The following is a 15,701-nucleotide window of genomic DNA, read 5'->3' as shown; positions in this document are numbered from 1 at the left end:
TTTTCCATAATATTGTAAGGCCTTTATATTCAATGTAAATTTATTGTAAACCCGTTTTAAATTGACAATTAGTAAGTCACGTGGTAAGATAGAATAATCAGCTAATAGCTAACTATTGTTCTGTAAGTATATAAACGGGAATCCGCTTAGTTCGGTAGAAAATCCGCTACTGATCACGAAATACTATTTAAACTTAGACAAAGTTAGTTTACTAACGACTTAAAATGGCCAACGACAATGCTACAGAGAGAGTTACCAGTGCTCTGGCTGTGCTGAGAAACGAGTTGAGTGAAATGAGAAACCAGGACGTACAGCTGATGAAACAGTTGTTAAATATCAACAACAGTATACAACAACTCAGCAAGAAAAGTAAAAGTACTAAACGGGTACGAGTTAGCAACAGGGGGCGCCGTACATTACTATCAGATGCTTTCAAGGCGGCAGAGCTGACCAAAATTGACGAAGGTATCTAAGCTTATATATAATTTATTGAAAATGATAAACTAATATTACAATTCTGTGTGCGTTCTGTTAATATTCGTCTTTTCAAAAGCAGTGATTTTTTTTATTTCAGTTAGAGGTGGAATTGATGTTTCATTCAACTTCTTTCATCTGTGTTAAGTTGTTCATATTTTGTAAGTTATAAGTTTAAAAAAAAAAGGAAATTTTTATATCAACATTAATTATGCTAAAGCTGATAGTACCCATGCATTCATGGTCATAGCAACATGAAAATATATGGAAGAGTTCAAATTAAAAATAGCCAAAACATTGTATCTTTTATTACACGAATTTATTGTAAAAGTATTTATGTACTATTTCAGATGTATCTAGCAGTTCATCCGACAGCGACGGCGATAATGATGAATGTGCAGACAAAGGACTCTTCAGAACAAATGTAAAATTATGGAAATATTCACAAAGTAGTGACAGCGATAGTGATTAAGTTAGACTTGGACGACAAAAAGCTTCATTGAAAGCTTAGCATTCTTCGACAAAATACCATGTTGGTATCGCTCAATACTTTACACTCAGGACGCCGTTACTACCGATATATAAATGAATAGAAGACACACTCTGAGCAATGTGTGCAATACATTCATCAGTGTCGCGACTTGTGGGAGAGGAACTGTTTTCAAGTGACATAGTGTTTGATATAAAATTGACAGAACTTGACACATTTCAGTGTTGAAAGATGCTAACTTATTCTAATAGAGAACTTGACACGCTTCCGTGTTGTAAAATGCTAATTTATTCTGATTTACACGACGCTGTTCACTGCAATATAATGTTGAATGTTCAGTGTATATGTGTTACAAGTATTTCTAATGAATAATTTATTGTAAATCTATAACATCGATGACGAAGAACGCTTTCTCCCTTGTATAACATTTCCTCTAGAGTCGTTTATTCTCAATTGTTGGTCAGCATTTTATTTTTACTGGTTACTGTACAATTGTTATAAAAAAATAAACCAAAAACTCCAAATACTGTTTTGTTCTATTATACGTCTTGGGAATGAGGTATGATTTGTTTTGCTTAAACGCAAATTTTCCAAATGTTATATCTAAAGGGAAGCTTTGATTTTTTAATTTAATACGCAAGGTTTTGTGCTTCGGTATTATGCATATATATCGTTTTAGATTCGAAATATTTTATTTGCTCAAAGCAAAAAGGATCAGACACAAGTAAAACATACTTATGAAGTTTTCTCCACGATACAATATTATAACATTATAATTTGAATGTGAGCATGCATTATATAATAAAAAAACAAACAAACATAAATATCACTAGACTAGAATACGGAAAAGGGGACAGGGATGACGAAAGAACAACAGAGATAATGGTGAGAATTGCAATGATGATCATACTCGTTTAATGTGTTTATATTATACAACCAGAAATCTTTTTTATCTCTTCATAACAATTAATGTTAGATTTGTTTAATAATTTGATCATTTGAAAAAAAAGATTCTTTTCCAAAAATACTTGTTTTTAAGTCCAAATTACAGATTCGAGATCCTAGCTGAGACCACTTAAAAGAATAGTCCTTTCATTTATTATAATAGGATAACAGTAATGATTACGTTGTTACATGTTGAATGCCTATTCGGAGAGTCTTAACATTTCAATTTGTATAGATTTACAACAGGACATTATTTAACGGAAGACATAAATCTTGTACAAAACACAAAAACAAATACAAAATTAGTATCGTTACATGGAAAAGAAATTGTATTGTCCTGCTGAGATTTTGTTTGTCTTTTGTTGTCATCATTAAGTCATGCATAAAACAACAGAAAAATGAAAAATACACGTGACTCCATGTATGATTCTACTTCTCCATGAAAAAACTGTTGAGGAATGCCGAAGGTTCTGTTCTGTGGTTTTTATATAGTAAATTCTTTGCATGTTTAAAATCATAGTGTTTATATGGTTTTGACATTTCCTACTGTTAAATTTTACCCATTAAACTTTATTTCTTCTTAACCAAAAGGCGTATAATAAAATTGATGTATTTTTTCCTATTTAGATATTATTGTGCCCTGACAAAAATTCTACAAAAAACGCTTTCGTTAATTTAACATGTGCATAAAGATTTTAATTTTTGAAAGTCTTGTTTCCTGATGTTACACCATTTGCCTTTATTTAATTTCCGCATGTCGACGTTACAATACATTTGCATTGAAGCTAGGTAACAAACAAGTTTTTAATAACCAATACATGTGTCAACGAATTTTAGCCTAATCCATGACTTTTAGTACTCAAACAGGTGTTTAATGAACAACTACATGTGAGGCATAAATTGTTAGGTAACCGTCTATACACAAGACAGCATTGACAATAACTTTCCTCGTAAGTTTAATAAAGTACTGATATCTGACAATAAGTCACTAGTAAAACGACTATTTCAATGTAGGAGAATGTTTAAAAACACTTACTGTTTGATCCCACACCCAGCGTGAAGATACTTCAATTAATGGTGTTAGAATGATAAAGTAACAAATATCGTTGTCTAAATTAATTTCTAAAATAATATTCTTTGCAGGAGAGGTGTAATACAGGACTAAGTTCTTTAGTGTATTGTAGTCATGATATAAGACTGCTGTGTTATATTTTATAGAACAATTCGCTGATCAATATATAACATGGCCACCTCATCATCGAAATGAAAACGAGATACGAAAAAAAAAAGATCGAAATAGAGGGAATTTTATGAAGTCTAGACAAAACATTTATTTTTCTACCCCATTGTACTGTTAAAATACGTTAAATGAAACAGTAAGGTGCATTTGGCACTACATTGCAGTCAAAAAAAGAGGACGACCTGTCTCAAATAAGCTATCTTACATTTTTAAAAATATAAGAATGAATTCATAGTACACGGATGCCCCACTCGCACTAGTACTTTCTAGATTCAGTGGACCGTGCAATTGTGGTTACAATTAGATTGATTATATCATATATAGGGAACATTTGTACTGCGTTTCAAGTTGTTGACTCCAACTTCATCAAAAACTACCTTGACCACAACCTTTTAACTTGATGCGGGACAATCAGAAGGACGTACAAACGAACGCACGCACAGACCGAAAATCATAGCATCCCTAGGCGGAGCATAACAAATGTTAACCAAAGAGCAGACTTATTTGAATTTCAAACGATTTGCAACCTTTTCTACCTGTTTGATAAAATTGTCTAGATTCAATAATTAAAGTCTATTTGAAAGAAAAAAAATAGTTGAAATTGCTCTAACATATAAGGTTTGTTGGGGACTAAGCAATTAGTGAAAAGAAATGCGTACAGACGTCATAGCAATCACGCAATACTCGTCTCTCGGCCTCGGCAGTCCTCATAAAGGACGTCAGTCGTCAGAGCAATCTTAGAGAAGAACAAAATTAACATTCAAAATCAATTAATTGTATGTAGTATGTTAAAGTCCAAAGCCAATATATTATGCATTGGCAGAACGAGAACGGTATTAACAATCAATCCAGTAGATATGACACGTCGTGCACAATACCTCGACACGAGGGTATGTTGGACAAGAGCATTGCAACACGCCATCTACGTGTAGATACCACAATAGACCACTTTCGAGTTCATCCGTCACCGGCAAAAACTCGTCAATTATACGCGCCTTTATCACCGTCATTTGTGCGTTTAGGGGCGTCTTCATTTCCGTCTAATGCTGAGCGAGTGGTTGGAAAACTATAGTTCTGTATTGTACGAATTATTTGGCAAATTGAATTCTCAAAAATGATAATCAACACTGCTTTCATTAGGGAATTGTCAGTAAGTACCTACAGAGCAACCATTATTTCTAGTTTATACTGCACAATGACGATCACTAAGACGCTTGATGAACGTATATAGTTCAGGGATACAGGCGACCCCCTCTATCTGGTAAATGACGTCATAAAGGCGTGTATAATTGACGAGTTTTTGCCGGTGACGGATGAACTCGAAAGTGGTCTATTATAGCAAGTGTAGCCTAGGTGTAATATCATATCACCAATTCATGATACATCACATCCGGTTGTGTATGTCAAATCCAGTTCCACACAAAAAAGGGTAAAACAAATATTTCCTTGAATTTGACAGTTGTAGGAAATCATTCCTACATTTCACTACAGTAAATATTTCTGAGTCATAAACAAATATCGTGGGTATTTCAATGTCTCATTCTGTTGTTAGTTGGCGTTTCTATAGAATATTTTGGATACTTGAGGTTACATAGTTACTAAAGCTTGAACAAGATCAGTAATGGTTATATTCGTATATGCAATGAAATGTTATTTTGAATTTTTTCTTCATTACTAGACAGCTGGCTCATAATTTACTCATTCCAAATGACTCTTTATTAGAAACATAAATAATTCTGCACATTTATTGAAAATTTAGAATTTTACAAAGACCAATTTGGTTCCAATTCTATCTTTATGCAAAATGTTTTTGTTTTAGTTTCATAATATCAGTCAAAGTAATTATCTTATTAAAGTGGTCACAGATACTATCAAATGAGATTTTTGGGCAATACAATTTCAAAATAAATAGTCTGGTACCTAGTATGTGGAATTAACCTTGTTTTATAGTATAACTATAATCATGTCTTATTTTGAATCTATATTTCTAAATGATATTCAGCTTCGAATTCAATGTACACAATTTTTTTTTATTTCGAGGGCAGATTGTAATGTAGCCGAGAAATATTGGTAGATTATGACTGTTCTATTCACTAATTATAAAAGTTCACTTTATCAGATATAACTGCTAACAGTAACCTTCAATATAGTTTGTTATATTTTTCATGGTCGCAATATTTTAAATGTGTTTGATTGTCCAAAACTTTTCATATGGTAGAGTCACTATCTATTAAAAAAAGAAAAATTGAAGTTCATGTGGTTCTTCTTTTTCACTACCAAAATCTCAACCTAAACTTACACTAGATTGGTATAATACTTTCACGAACTGTGTACCCCTCCGAAGCACTCGAGCAGACTTTGAAGTTATTTTGAGTAGCGTGTTTTTAAAAATAAAAAAGATCTGGTACGAATGCCAATGAGACAACATTCTATCAGAGAGCAAATAACATTAAAAAAAGGCAAATATAAGCCTGAACGTCCATAAGCGAAATTCATACCACATTGCAAGCTAAAAAAGGCAACGACATGACTAATGTAACAAAAATTCAAATGGGGAAAACAAACGGCCTAATATCTGAACAAAACGAAAAACGAAAAGCACATCTGATATAACATCTATCTAGAATTTGTACATTTTCCTCATTAAAAAAGTTTACATTCTTCCCACAATACGCATACACCCTTGAAAACCCGCGCATTTTGGTAATAATACAAAATATTTGACTTAGATTCAAGAATTTGAATTCACACGGAAAAAAGAATTACTTTATAGAATATATCATTGTAAAAAGTTTTTATAAATGAACATTTACATTATTTAATGCGTGTTAGAGATTTATCTTTCTGATCTGACCATTTAAAGATTGACACAAGGTGTTGAGCTTATCTTTATTTGGTAAATAAGACTGATCCATGACCTTATATCATATTTCAAAACAAACTAATCTGTCAACAAATATGTCTTTGTGGTCTGATAACTATATCTTAGTAACGGATCAGTCAATGTACCAATGGACAATACACTAACAGTACATTATGTAAAGGGACCCGTTATCCAATACGTGGATGGGTGAGAATAGAGTTTCTATACTGGCTTTTTATCAAAAATGATAAAGATAAAAAAATATTTGGATGGTCTTGGGAATATTTGTTTCGCCTAGATACCTACTAAAGTACATATAAGATCTATAACACATTAGACTTTGTACTAATTACAATAAAAATGCTTAAACACTGGAGATACACAAGACATTATACTTCGTCGTTCATAAGAGAAACAAATTTTTTACCATCGAACAATATTTATAGATAATTACTTAATATAAAACAAAGAGATGAGATGTGATTGTCAATGTAAAATCTATCAAACAGAGGTAAACAGTTTAAAGGAAATGGATTAAAGCAACTGAAGGTCACCTTTCGACCACCAATAAAGAGCATAAACCATACCGTTTATTCAGCTATATATTTTAACAAGCTCTACATGAAACTATAGGCTCTTGAGAGCCTGTGGTGCTAATCTAGGTCTATAAGCATATTTGACAATGGGCTCTCACCAACATTGTAGACAAGAAATAAAATTCATAATAAAAATTTCGTATTTTTTATCTAGTATTATCGATCATTTTGTCTGTTTAGTTTCTTTCTTAATTGTTTTTGCTCAAAACACAAAAGAGGGTAAACAAATCCTCATTTAAGGGCATTTCACTCCTATACAGAATGATAGTATGGTTTAATTTTGTCCAGTAGTTTCAGAGGAGAAGATGTTTGTAAAAGTTAACGGACGACAAACTGCGGGTAATGAGCAAAGCTCACTTGGCCCTGTAGACCAGGTGAGCTTAAAACATGAAACTATTCAAACGAAAAACCCAAAGGGCCTGTTTTATGACTAAACAAGAAACGGAACGATGAAAGAGAAGAAGTGCAACTATTATCATAGCATTTAAACCATTCTCTTACAAAAGATAACAAACTGTGAATTAAACATAGAGTTAGAAAACACTCGAACAATGCCATAACTACAAATGTAGGCATGCTTTCTCATTTTTGTTCCATTGTCCATTCAAATGTATTATATGTTTGATAGAACCTGAAAACGATGGAGTGCAAGTTGCTTTTTTACTTTGAATTATATAGTATATCTAATTAGTTCCAATTAGTTCCGTATATACACGTATCTCTTTGATTGTGTCATCGCTCATTTGTATGAATAAATACACTTTAATACAAAATATTTAAACATTTAAATGAATCAGTTGTTTGTTTTGTAATGTCATAAATCAAAATTAATGTAAATAAAAGGTTTGATTTAGACCCATTGTATTACATTTGGAAATTTTGATTTCGCTTTCGGTAGTGGCATCGATGGCCGAGTGGTCTAAGTAGCCAGTCACCACTGAGGTTGTGAGTTCAAAACCCACTCGTGCGACTCGAATCTAAATTCACTAGAGTTTTCAATTTTCATATAGAAGGTTTTCCCCTGGCATTCCGGCTCCCCCCAACAATAAAGACTGGTGGACATAGTAAGCCAAAAAAGCGTTGCTTATAAAAGTGGAGTTTGAACCCAAACACTCAAATCAAATTGCTTTTGGTAATGTTATTGTTCGACTTACGTGAAGTGATGCTTAAATTAAAAATTAAAGTAATTTCAGCATCTATATATTAACGGCTGGATGACCCCTTAACATCATCAACACCAACTTACTAAACTGTATCGCGAGAACCGCGATTTCACTTGTTGAACTGTAAACTGTCCCGGAGAACTTCCGTTTTTGTTGGTTTGTGTACCGTTACTCATTGTTCAGTTTTCTGCAGTGTATTTTTTGTTTTGCTTTTATATTTTGTTAAAGGATAGCTTGTCCTTTTTCATTATTATATATTATTGCACACTTGTTATCATTTTACTTTTACCTGCCGATCAAAATTTGTGTACTGAAATAGTCAAACTAAAAATAACAGACGACTCAAGGTTAAGGAAAAAACCTAACGGCAACTTTTAAATAAGTAGTTTAACTTGCGCTACATCGCAAATTTTTACGTTATATCGCAAAGGTTTGCGTAAAAAATGTGTGGCGCAAAAACGCTTCCGTAAAAATGAATACCAAACATTGTAATTTTATTAAGAACTCTGGTTTTATAATTAAATCAAGAAATTCAATACCCCGCGTAATATATGAAATTAAGAATTCAATCCTTTCATAAGTTCGCTTATTAAAAGTCATTAAAAGTAATAATATGCGAAAATTAGTGTTCTGATTGTCAAACCGCCGACCACCTGGGCAAATTAATTTTAAATAACCACTTCAAATTGTAAATTCTTCAGATTTTAAACAGAATACTAAAACCTTGAATCATTTATTATTAATTTTACTAGGTCAAGTAAGACAATGTAATTCAAAAATCATAATACTTGTACGCAGCTATAATTTGTGTCAATATTTTACTCCTTTTATATCTCAAAGCAATTTGGGTGATTAAATTAAACGCCTAATCAAAATATTAGTCGTTCGCATTTTACATTTTTGAAATAAAATGTTAATTTCCATGTAGTATTTAAAAATATGTAGTTAAAGGTGACAAATATTTTAAGGGTGCCTCACCAAGAACCAGAAATCTGGACTGTAACCAATGCTCATACCGCAGACATTACAACTGTAGAATACATACTAGCTAGAGAATATATAGCGATCGACTATGGATGAGTTGATGATTGCATCGGTTAGACTTGACACGACAATAGAAACTATCAAGTCGGATCTGGTAGGTTTAACATACATATATTTTGCTAATGTTTAAAAATGTAAATATATTTCTTTTATGGAGATACCTCATATGATAGTATACTGTTGTGTTTCTCATATGATAGTATTTCACAAGGTCATGTTTTTCTCTGGCTGTTTATGACGTCTTTACACTAAATACATTGGATGTTGGATGTGTACGGATTGATTGTTTAGTCTTAGATGCATGATTTTTTTATTAGTTGTTAGTGGCTGTGAACTAGCTGTGTCAGATAACTGCGAGTACTCTCAGATCTGTTCATTGTGTCTTTTTGTGTCGGGATGTATAAGTACCCGGCCACGTCCACTTGTATTTTTTTGTCTATCTGATGAGTTAAGCCTTTTTCAACTGATTTTTATAGTTCGTTCTTAAGTTGTACTGGTATACCACTGTCCCAGGTTAGGGGAGGGTTGGGATCCCGCTAGCATGTTTAACCCCGCCACATTATTTATGTATGTGCCTGTCCCAAGTCAGGAGCCTGTAATTCAGTCGTTGTCGTTTGTTTATGTGTTACATATTTGTTTTTCGTTCAATTTTTTTTTACATAAATAAGGCTGTTAGTTTTTTCGTTTGAATTGTTTTACATTGTCTTATCGGGGCCTTTTATAGCTGACTATGCGGTATGGGCTTTGCTCATTGTTGAAGGCCGTACGGTTTACCTATAGTTGTTAATGTCTGTGTCATTTTTGTCTTTTGTTGATAGTTGTCTGATTGGCAATCATACCACATCTTCTTTTTTATATACTGTTGTGTTTCTCATATGATAGTATACTGTTGTGTTTCTCATATGATAGCATACTGAGAGATACCTCATATGATAGTATGCTGTTGTGTTTCTTTCTTTTTATATATCTTTTATTTTTTGCCTTGGCGTTATCAGTTTATAAGTTTTCAACTTAACGATTTGGTATCTTAAAAAATGGTCCTTTTTTATAAGTCTCTATCTTTAATTATAACGACTTACAGGTAATGTGAAAGCCATGAGAACAGAGAAAATGGATGGTAAACAATAGAAAGACAAGGTCGTAGACAGATAATAAGTGAAATTTTACAAAGTTCCTATTTGATCATGTTGACAGCACCATGCATTTATATAAAAAAAAATCCACACAAGCATTGTATCGTTCGAATTACTGAATTAAACCAAAAGAATGGTCATAATTATTCTTGTGTAACAATAAATGAAATTATATTTTAGAGTTTTAATTTTAATATTCATCTGTTAAATCGACCAATGAGGTTCATCACTTAATACCATTGTAGCAATGCATGTATATGTTAATAATTACACCTTTTTATTCAGATTCAGTTACGGAATCAAGACATCAAACTTATGAAACAATTGATTCAAATAAGCGATACAATACAACAGATTTCTAAACGTCAGATACAACAGAGGCCTTTGTTTAATGCAAAAGGTTATCTCAGTCAGGTGTTGATGTTCATTAACCCAGCCTCATTGTCGGTAAAAATAGAGACGCCATTAATCAGACAACAAAGTGTTCCTACCTACTGTAGAATGAACAAGTTGGATTCGTCATCACTATCTAGTATTGAAGGTATATTTGATTAAATGATATTTTACTTATAACATGCGTTTGCCATTATAATATGTACTACGAATATTTGGTAAGACAACAATTCAAAAACGCAACACAACATTTACACAAATGAAGAGAAACAGTGACACTGTCTCTTGTTTAGAAGTTATATGTGCAACAGCGGCCTTTTATTGTTGTCTATTTAATCATAATGTTATGTTTACTTTTATCTTACACGACGGAAGTGTTATATGGAGCAGGATCTGTTTAACCACCCGGAGCACCTGATATCAGTTTTTTTGTGTCGTTTGTATTCTATATTATGTTTTGCATTTTGTTAGACTTTGGGTTGTTTTTCATAGTTTGTCATAAAAATGATTGTAAGTTAGTTTTCGTCTTGTAGGTTTGGCTGCCCCTTTGGTATCATCGTGTCTCTAAGTTCACTTAGTCAAATTGTCTAGTTTACTGTTGCGGTACATACCTTTCTTCCTAGGTATGAGTAATACAGTTCTATACATAAAGGGAAAAACTATTTTGAAATGATGACTGACATCTGTATACCTAACTGATTTTTCTTCAGATTCCGACTCGCTGTCAACATGCGGTGATTCAGTTAGAAGCAGTAATGGCGAATATAAGTATGAAGACAACACTTTTATGCAAAGACAGTTGTCAGTTCCAGAGTCACACAGACCAAAGTCTATCTCAACTATACCATCTATCTATTTAGATCACATTACTGATTGTGATCAGCATGTAGAGGAAATACTAATGAGAAACATCAGAATGTGGAAAAGAACACAGCAAAATGACGATGACTCAGTTTTTGTGGAAGATTATAATCTACCAACTTTATATGAAAAATGAAGCTATTTTTTTAGTGGAAGTAATAAAATTTGTATGAAATAGATATATTTAATATTTGTATTTCTGTTAATGATTTGAACAATATACTGTACGTTAACAAAAGGTATGGTTTCCGAAACACACGAGCAGCGATATTATCAAATTACATAAAGGTGCTTAATCAGACCAGACTGTAGCCTAGATGCAATGATACAGCCTTGTGTCCACAAGTGTCCCTATCATGTGCATTTTTCAACAATTCGGACTTATTTTTACTTGAAATCAATCATCCTTCAAATTTAAAAACAACAATCCATGGAGAATATGAAAATAAACAAACGCCATAAGCACAAAATAACTTAAATCTATCAAAATGAATGTTTTTGTTCTATTTAGATTAACATGTTATTCTTGTATAGGTGGCTTCATCTGCAACAAGTGGGTTTCTGTTATTGACCCCTTATAAAAAAAAAAGAGATATGGTATGGTGATATTGTTACACAATTGCATGGTGTTCCATATTATTAATTATCAAGGAGTATTAATTAGGAAATTTATTAAAAGGGAATTAAACAATTCAATGACAATCATGTACGCTTTGGACACTTTTAAATAAGGATCTGTTCAAATATTATAGACATACCATGTATAGCCTGAAGCCAATAAATGACCATGTCCACTGTGAAATAACATGTATCCTTCAGGGGTTTATTGCATAGTTTGACAATTAACCATAGACTAACATTCAGACTAATATGTAACCGGCCATTAGCTATGAGCCAATGTTTATGGACAACCGGACTATATAAGATCCAGCTTTGGACTTGAGAGGACAGATTGGTACAAGCTATTGGTACCGGAGATTCCGTCAAGGTCTTCCCCCTCGTGGGTAGGCTGGAACTCATGCGCTTTATATTCTAACGTATTCTATCAGGACTGAACAATTATACCACTATACGATCATGTGCCCGTGTGACAATTTATTGAACATTTGAACAATTCAACTTTAAAGACAGTTTGTGAACATTCGAACATTTGAACTTTAGTATCTTTCTTGACTTTGTTGTTACATAATAAAATATATTTAATCCACTAACTATGTTACATAAGTCGTTTTGATGCCGTTTGACCACGATCGACTTGGATTGTCTAAAATAACGCGAAGGAATATAAAAGGTAAGAACTCAGTTAACTGCCAAGGACTTAATTCAATTGAAAAGCGAAGAGATGTTTTAGACTATCTAAGAGCAAAAGATTGTAGCATGTATTGTCTTCAAGATACACACTTTTCTGAAAAAGATGAACAATTTGTTAAGAATCAATGGGGTGGAGAATGCGTCTTTAGTTCCTTTTCTTCAAATCAAAGAGGAGTGGCCATTTTATTTAATAATAATTTTGAATATAAGATTTTACAAAGCAAAAAAGATCAAAATGGAAATCTATTAGGATTGAATATTAAAATTGAAGATAACAATATCACTTTAATTACATTATATGGTCCAAATAGTGACAGTCCTGATTTTTATGATAAAGTTAGCGAAATAATTGAAGAATTTGATAATCATACTGTCATTGTGACAGGAGATTATAACTTAGTGCAAAATCAAGACCTTGATACTTTTAATTACTTGAATATAAATAATCCAAAAGCTAAGGAAAAAGTGTTAGATATAAAGGAAATTTACAACTTAACTGATCCATTTAGAGAACTATATCCAGAAAGTAAAAGATATACTTGGAGGAAACCAAACCCTATAAAACAGGCCAGACTAGATTTTTTTTTAGTTTCACAGAGCTTTTATCCAAATGTACATGACTTAAAGATACAAAATAGTTATAGATCAGATCACTCGCCTATTATTTTACAAATAAAACTTAATAACTTCAGAATTGGGAGGGGTTTATGGAAATTTAACAATTCTCTTTTATATGATCCAGATTATATCCATATTGTAAAAGAGGTAATAAATAAAACTAAAGAACAATATGCTTCTCTTGTATATAATCGAGAAAACCTAAACTTAGTAGACTCTAGTGAAATTGAGTTCACAATTAGTGATCAATTATTTTTAGAAACATTGTTAACTGAAATAAGGGGGAAAACAATATCGTATGCTTCATTTAAAAAGAAAAAAACAAATAAATTAGAACATTTGCTAGCTGAAGATATAAACAAGTTGGAAGAAATAACCCAAACAGATGAAATTTTGGAACAGATAGAAAAAAAGAAAACGGATCTTAGAATTATCAGACAAAATAAAATGAGGGGTCAATACATAAGGTCAAAAACACAATGGGTAGAAGAAGGAGAGAAACCGTCAAAGTTTTTCATAAATTTAGAGACAAAAAATTATGTCAATAAAACAATTCCTAAATTAATTGATCAATCAGGAAATATAATTGAAAACCAAAAACAAATTCTAAACGAAGCCAAAAATTATTACAAAAATCTATATTCCAAAAATGAGACTATAAAATCTATTAATCTGAATAATGCTTTACCCCATAAAGATATACCAAAACTATCTGAAAATATGAAAGAGTCGTTAGAAGGGGAAATATCATTTATAGAATTGACTGATGCAATTAAAAGAATGAAAAATGAGAAAAGCCCTGGATCAGATGGATATACAAATGAATTTCTTAAATTTTTTTGGATTGATATAGGTAAATTCATACATAGATCAATCAAATATGGCTATAATCAAGGGGAAATGTCTATTACCCAAAAACAAGGAATTATAACTTGCATTCCAAAAGGTGACAAACCAAAACAATACATGAAGAATTGGCGGCCAATCAGTCTTTTAAATAATATATATAAATTAGCATCAAGTTGCATTGCAGAAAGGATAAAGTCAGTTTTAACAATTTTAATAAAAAATGATCAGACCGGATTTATACCTGGTAGATTTATTGGTGAAAACACCAGATTAATATATTATTTACTACACTACACTGAAGAAAATGATATCCCCGGCATTCTCCTCCTCATTGACTTCGAAAAAGCTTTTGATACAATATCCTGGATTTTTATAGAACAAGTTCTTGACTTTTTCAACTTTGGAAATTCCATAAAACATTGGGTTAAAACTTTTTTTATAAATACTAAATCACCAATAACGCAGAATAATTTTCTATCAGATTTTTTTACAATTGAAAGAGGTTGCAGACAAGGGGATCCTTTATCTCCTTACATTTTCTTGTTATGTGCAGAAATTTTAGGAATATTACTTACTAGGAAAAACGAAAACATAAAAGGTATTACTATTGAAGACTCTGAATTTTTGATATCACAATATGCTGATGACACCACACTTATTTTAGATGGTTCACCAGAATCCTTAGATGCATCTCTTTGTGTTTTAGAACTATATGCTGAATGGTCTGGTCTCAAGATGAATTTAGAGAAAACAAAGGTAGTCTGGATTGGGAAAAAGAAATATAGCCAAGATACAATGTGTGTAAAGTGGGGATTGGAGTGGGGTTCCAACAGATTTACGCTCTTGGGTATTAAATATTCAGTAGACTTACAAGAAATGGAAACACTAAATTTTGAACCCAAATTTAAAGAGATAGAAAGAACAATGAAAAGCTGGTCTAACAAATACTTATCCCCAATTGGAAAAATTACAATAATTAAAAGTCTTATAATTTCAAAGCTCAATCACCTATTTTTAACTTTACCAAATCTTAATAATGGATTACTAAATCAATTCATAAAAAAATTATTTGATTTTATTTGGGATGGTAAACCAGACAAAATTAAAAGGGAAACAATTGCTCAAATATATGAACTGGGTGGACTTAACATGTTAAATCTAAAACAATACATCAAAGGATTAAAACTAACTTGGATAAGAAGAATAATCAAACAAACTAATAACTATTGTAAATTACTAACTTGTACTGAAAAAATTGAATTAAATGAATTATTCTTGGTAGGTCCAAGAACACAAGTTAAAAATCGTTTTTGGCTGGAGGTTTTTAATGCTTGGACTGAACTACAAACCAAAGTAGCTATTAAGAACGAATATGATTTTATCGCATCTAATCTTTGGAATAATAAAGAAATTAAAATTGGTAATCAAACCCCTCTGTATAAAAAATGGACTGAAAAGGGTGTCTGGCTAATAAATGATTTAATTGATAATGATGGACATTTAATGAATTGGCAGGAATTTAAAAAAACATATGATGTTGATACCAACTTCCTTATATTTCAAGGAGTAATGTCAGCTGTTTATTTCTATATGAAAAGTCTTAATATTAAAAATAATCAGCTAATGAAGCCTTATGGGCCAATTATACCAACTACTATTTCTATATTTATGAAATCTACAAAAGGATCAAAAGACATGTATAATGTTTTAAATAAAAAAAT

At 31.8% G+C, this 15,701-nt stretch overlaps 1 protein-coding gene across 1 annotated transcript; it reads left to right on the top strand.

The window, feature by feature from the left end:
* The first annotated feature begins 135 nt into the window (after positions 1-135).
* On the top strand, positions 136-11,377 carry LOC134687967 (uncharacterized). Its single transcript, XM_063548433.1, has 5 exons — positions 136-465; positions 825-898; positions 8,835-8,909; positions 10,234-10,489; positions 11,052-11,377. Exons 1-5 carry the CDS (start codon positions 225-227, stop codon positions 11,336-11,338), a joined length of 933 nt encoding a protein of 310 aa, XP_063404503.1. The 5' UTR covers positions 136-224; the 3' UTR covers positions 11,339-11,377.
* Positions 11,378-15,701: the final 4,324 nt, after the last annotated feature.

This window comes from Mytilus trossulus, chromosome 10, assembly GCF_036588685.1.
Source record: "Mytilus trossulus isolate FHL-02 chromosome 10, PNRI_Mtr1.1.1.hap1, whole genome shotgun sequence".
In the NCBI taxonomy this organism is placed as follows: domain Eukaryota; kingdom Metazoa; phylum Mollusca; class Bivalvia; order Mytilida; family Mytilidae; genus Mytilus; species Mytilus trossulus.
Note: the sequence above shows the minus strand (reverse complement) of the source record. Positions and strands in the feature narration are given on the sequence as shown.

Bases quoted from the DNA above. Each gene is read 5' to 3' on its own strand.
- LOC134687967 (XM_063548433.1), top strand. From the start codon at position 225: ATGGCCAACGACAATGCTACAGAGAGAGTTACCAGTGCTCTGGCTGTG. The intron at 8,910-10,233 runs GTAGGTTTAACA...CTTTTTATTCAG, and splicing joins AAACTATCAAGTCGGATCTG to ATTCAGTTACGGAATCAAGA. The intron at 10,490-11,051 runs GTATATTTGATT...ATTTTTCTTCAG, and splicing joins ATCACTATCTAGTATTGAAG to ATTCCGACTCGCTGTCAACA.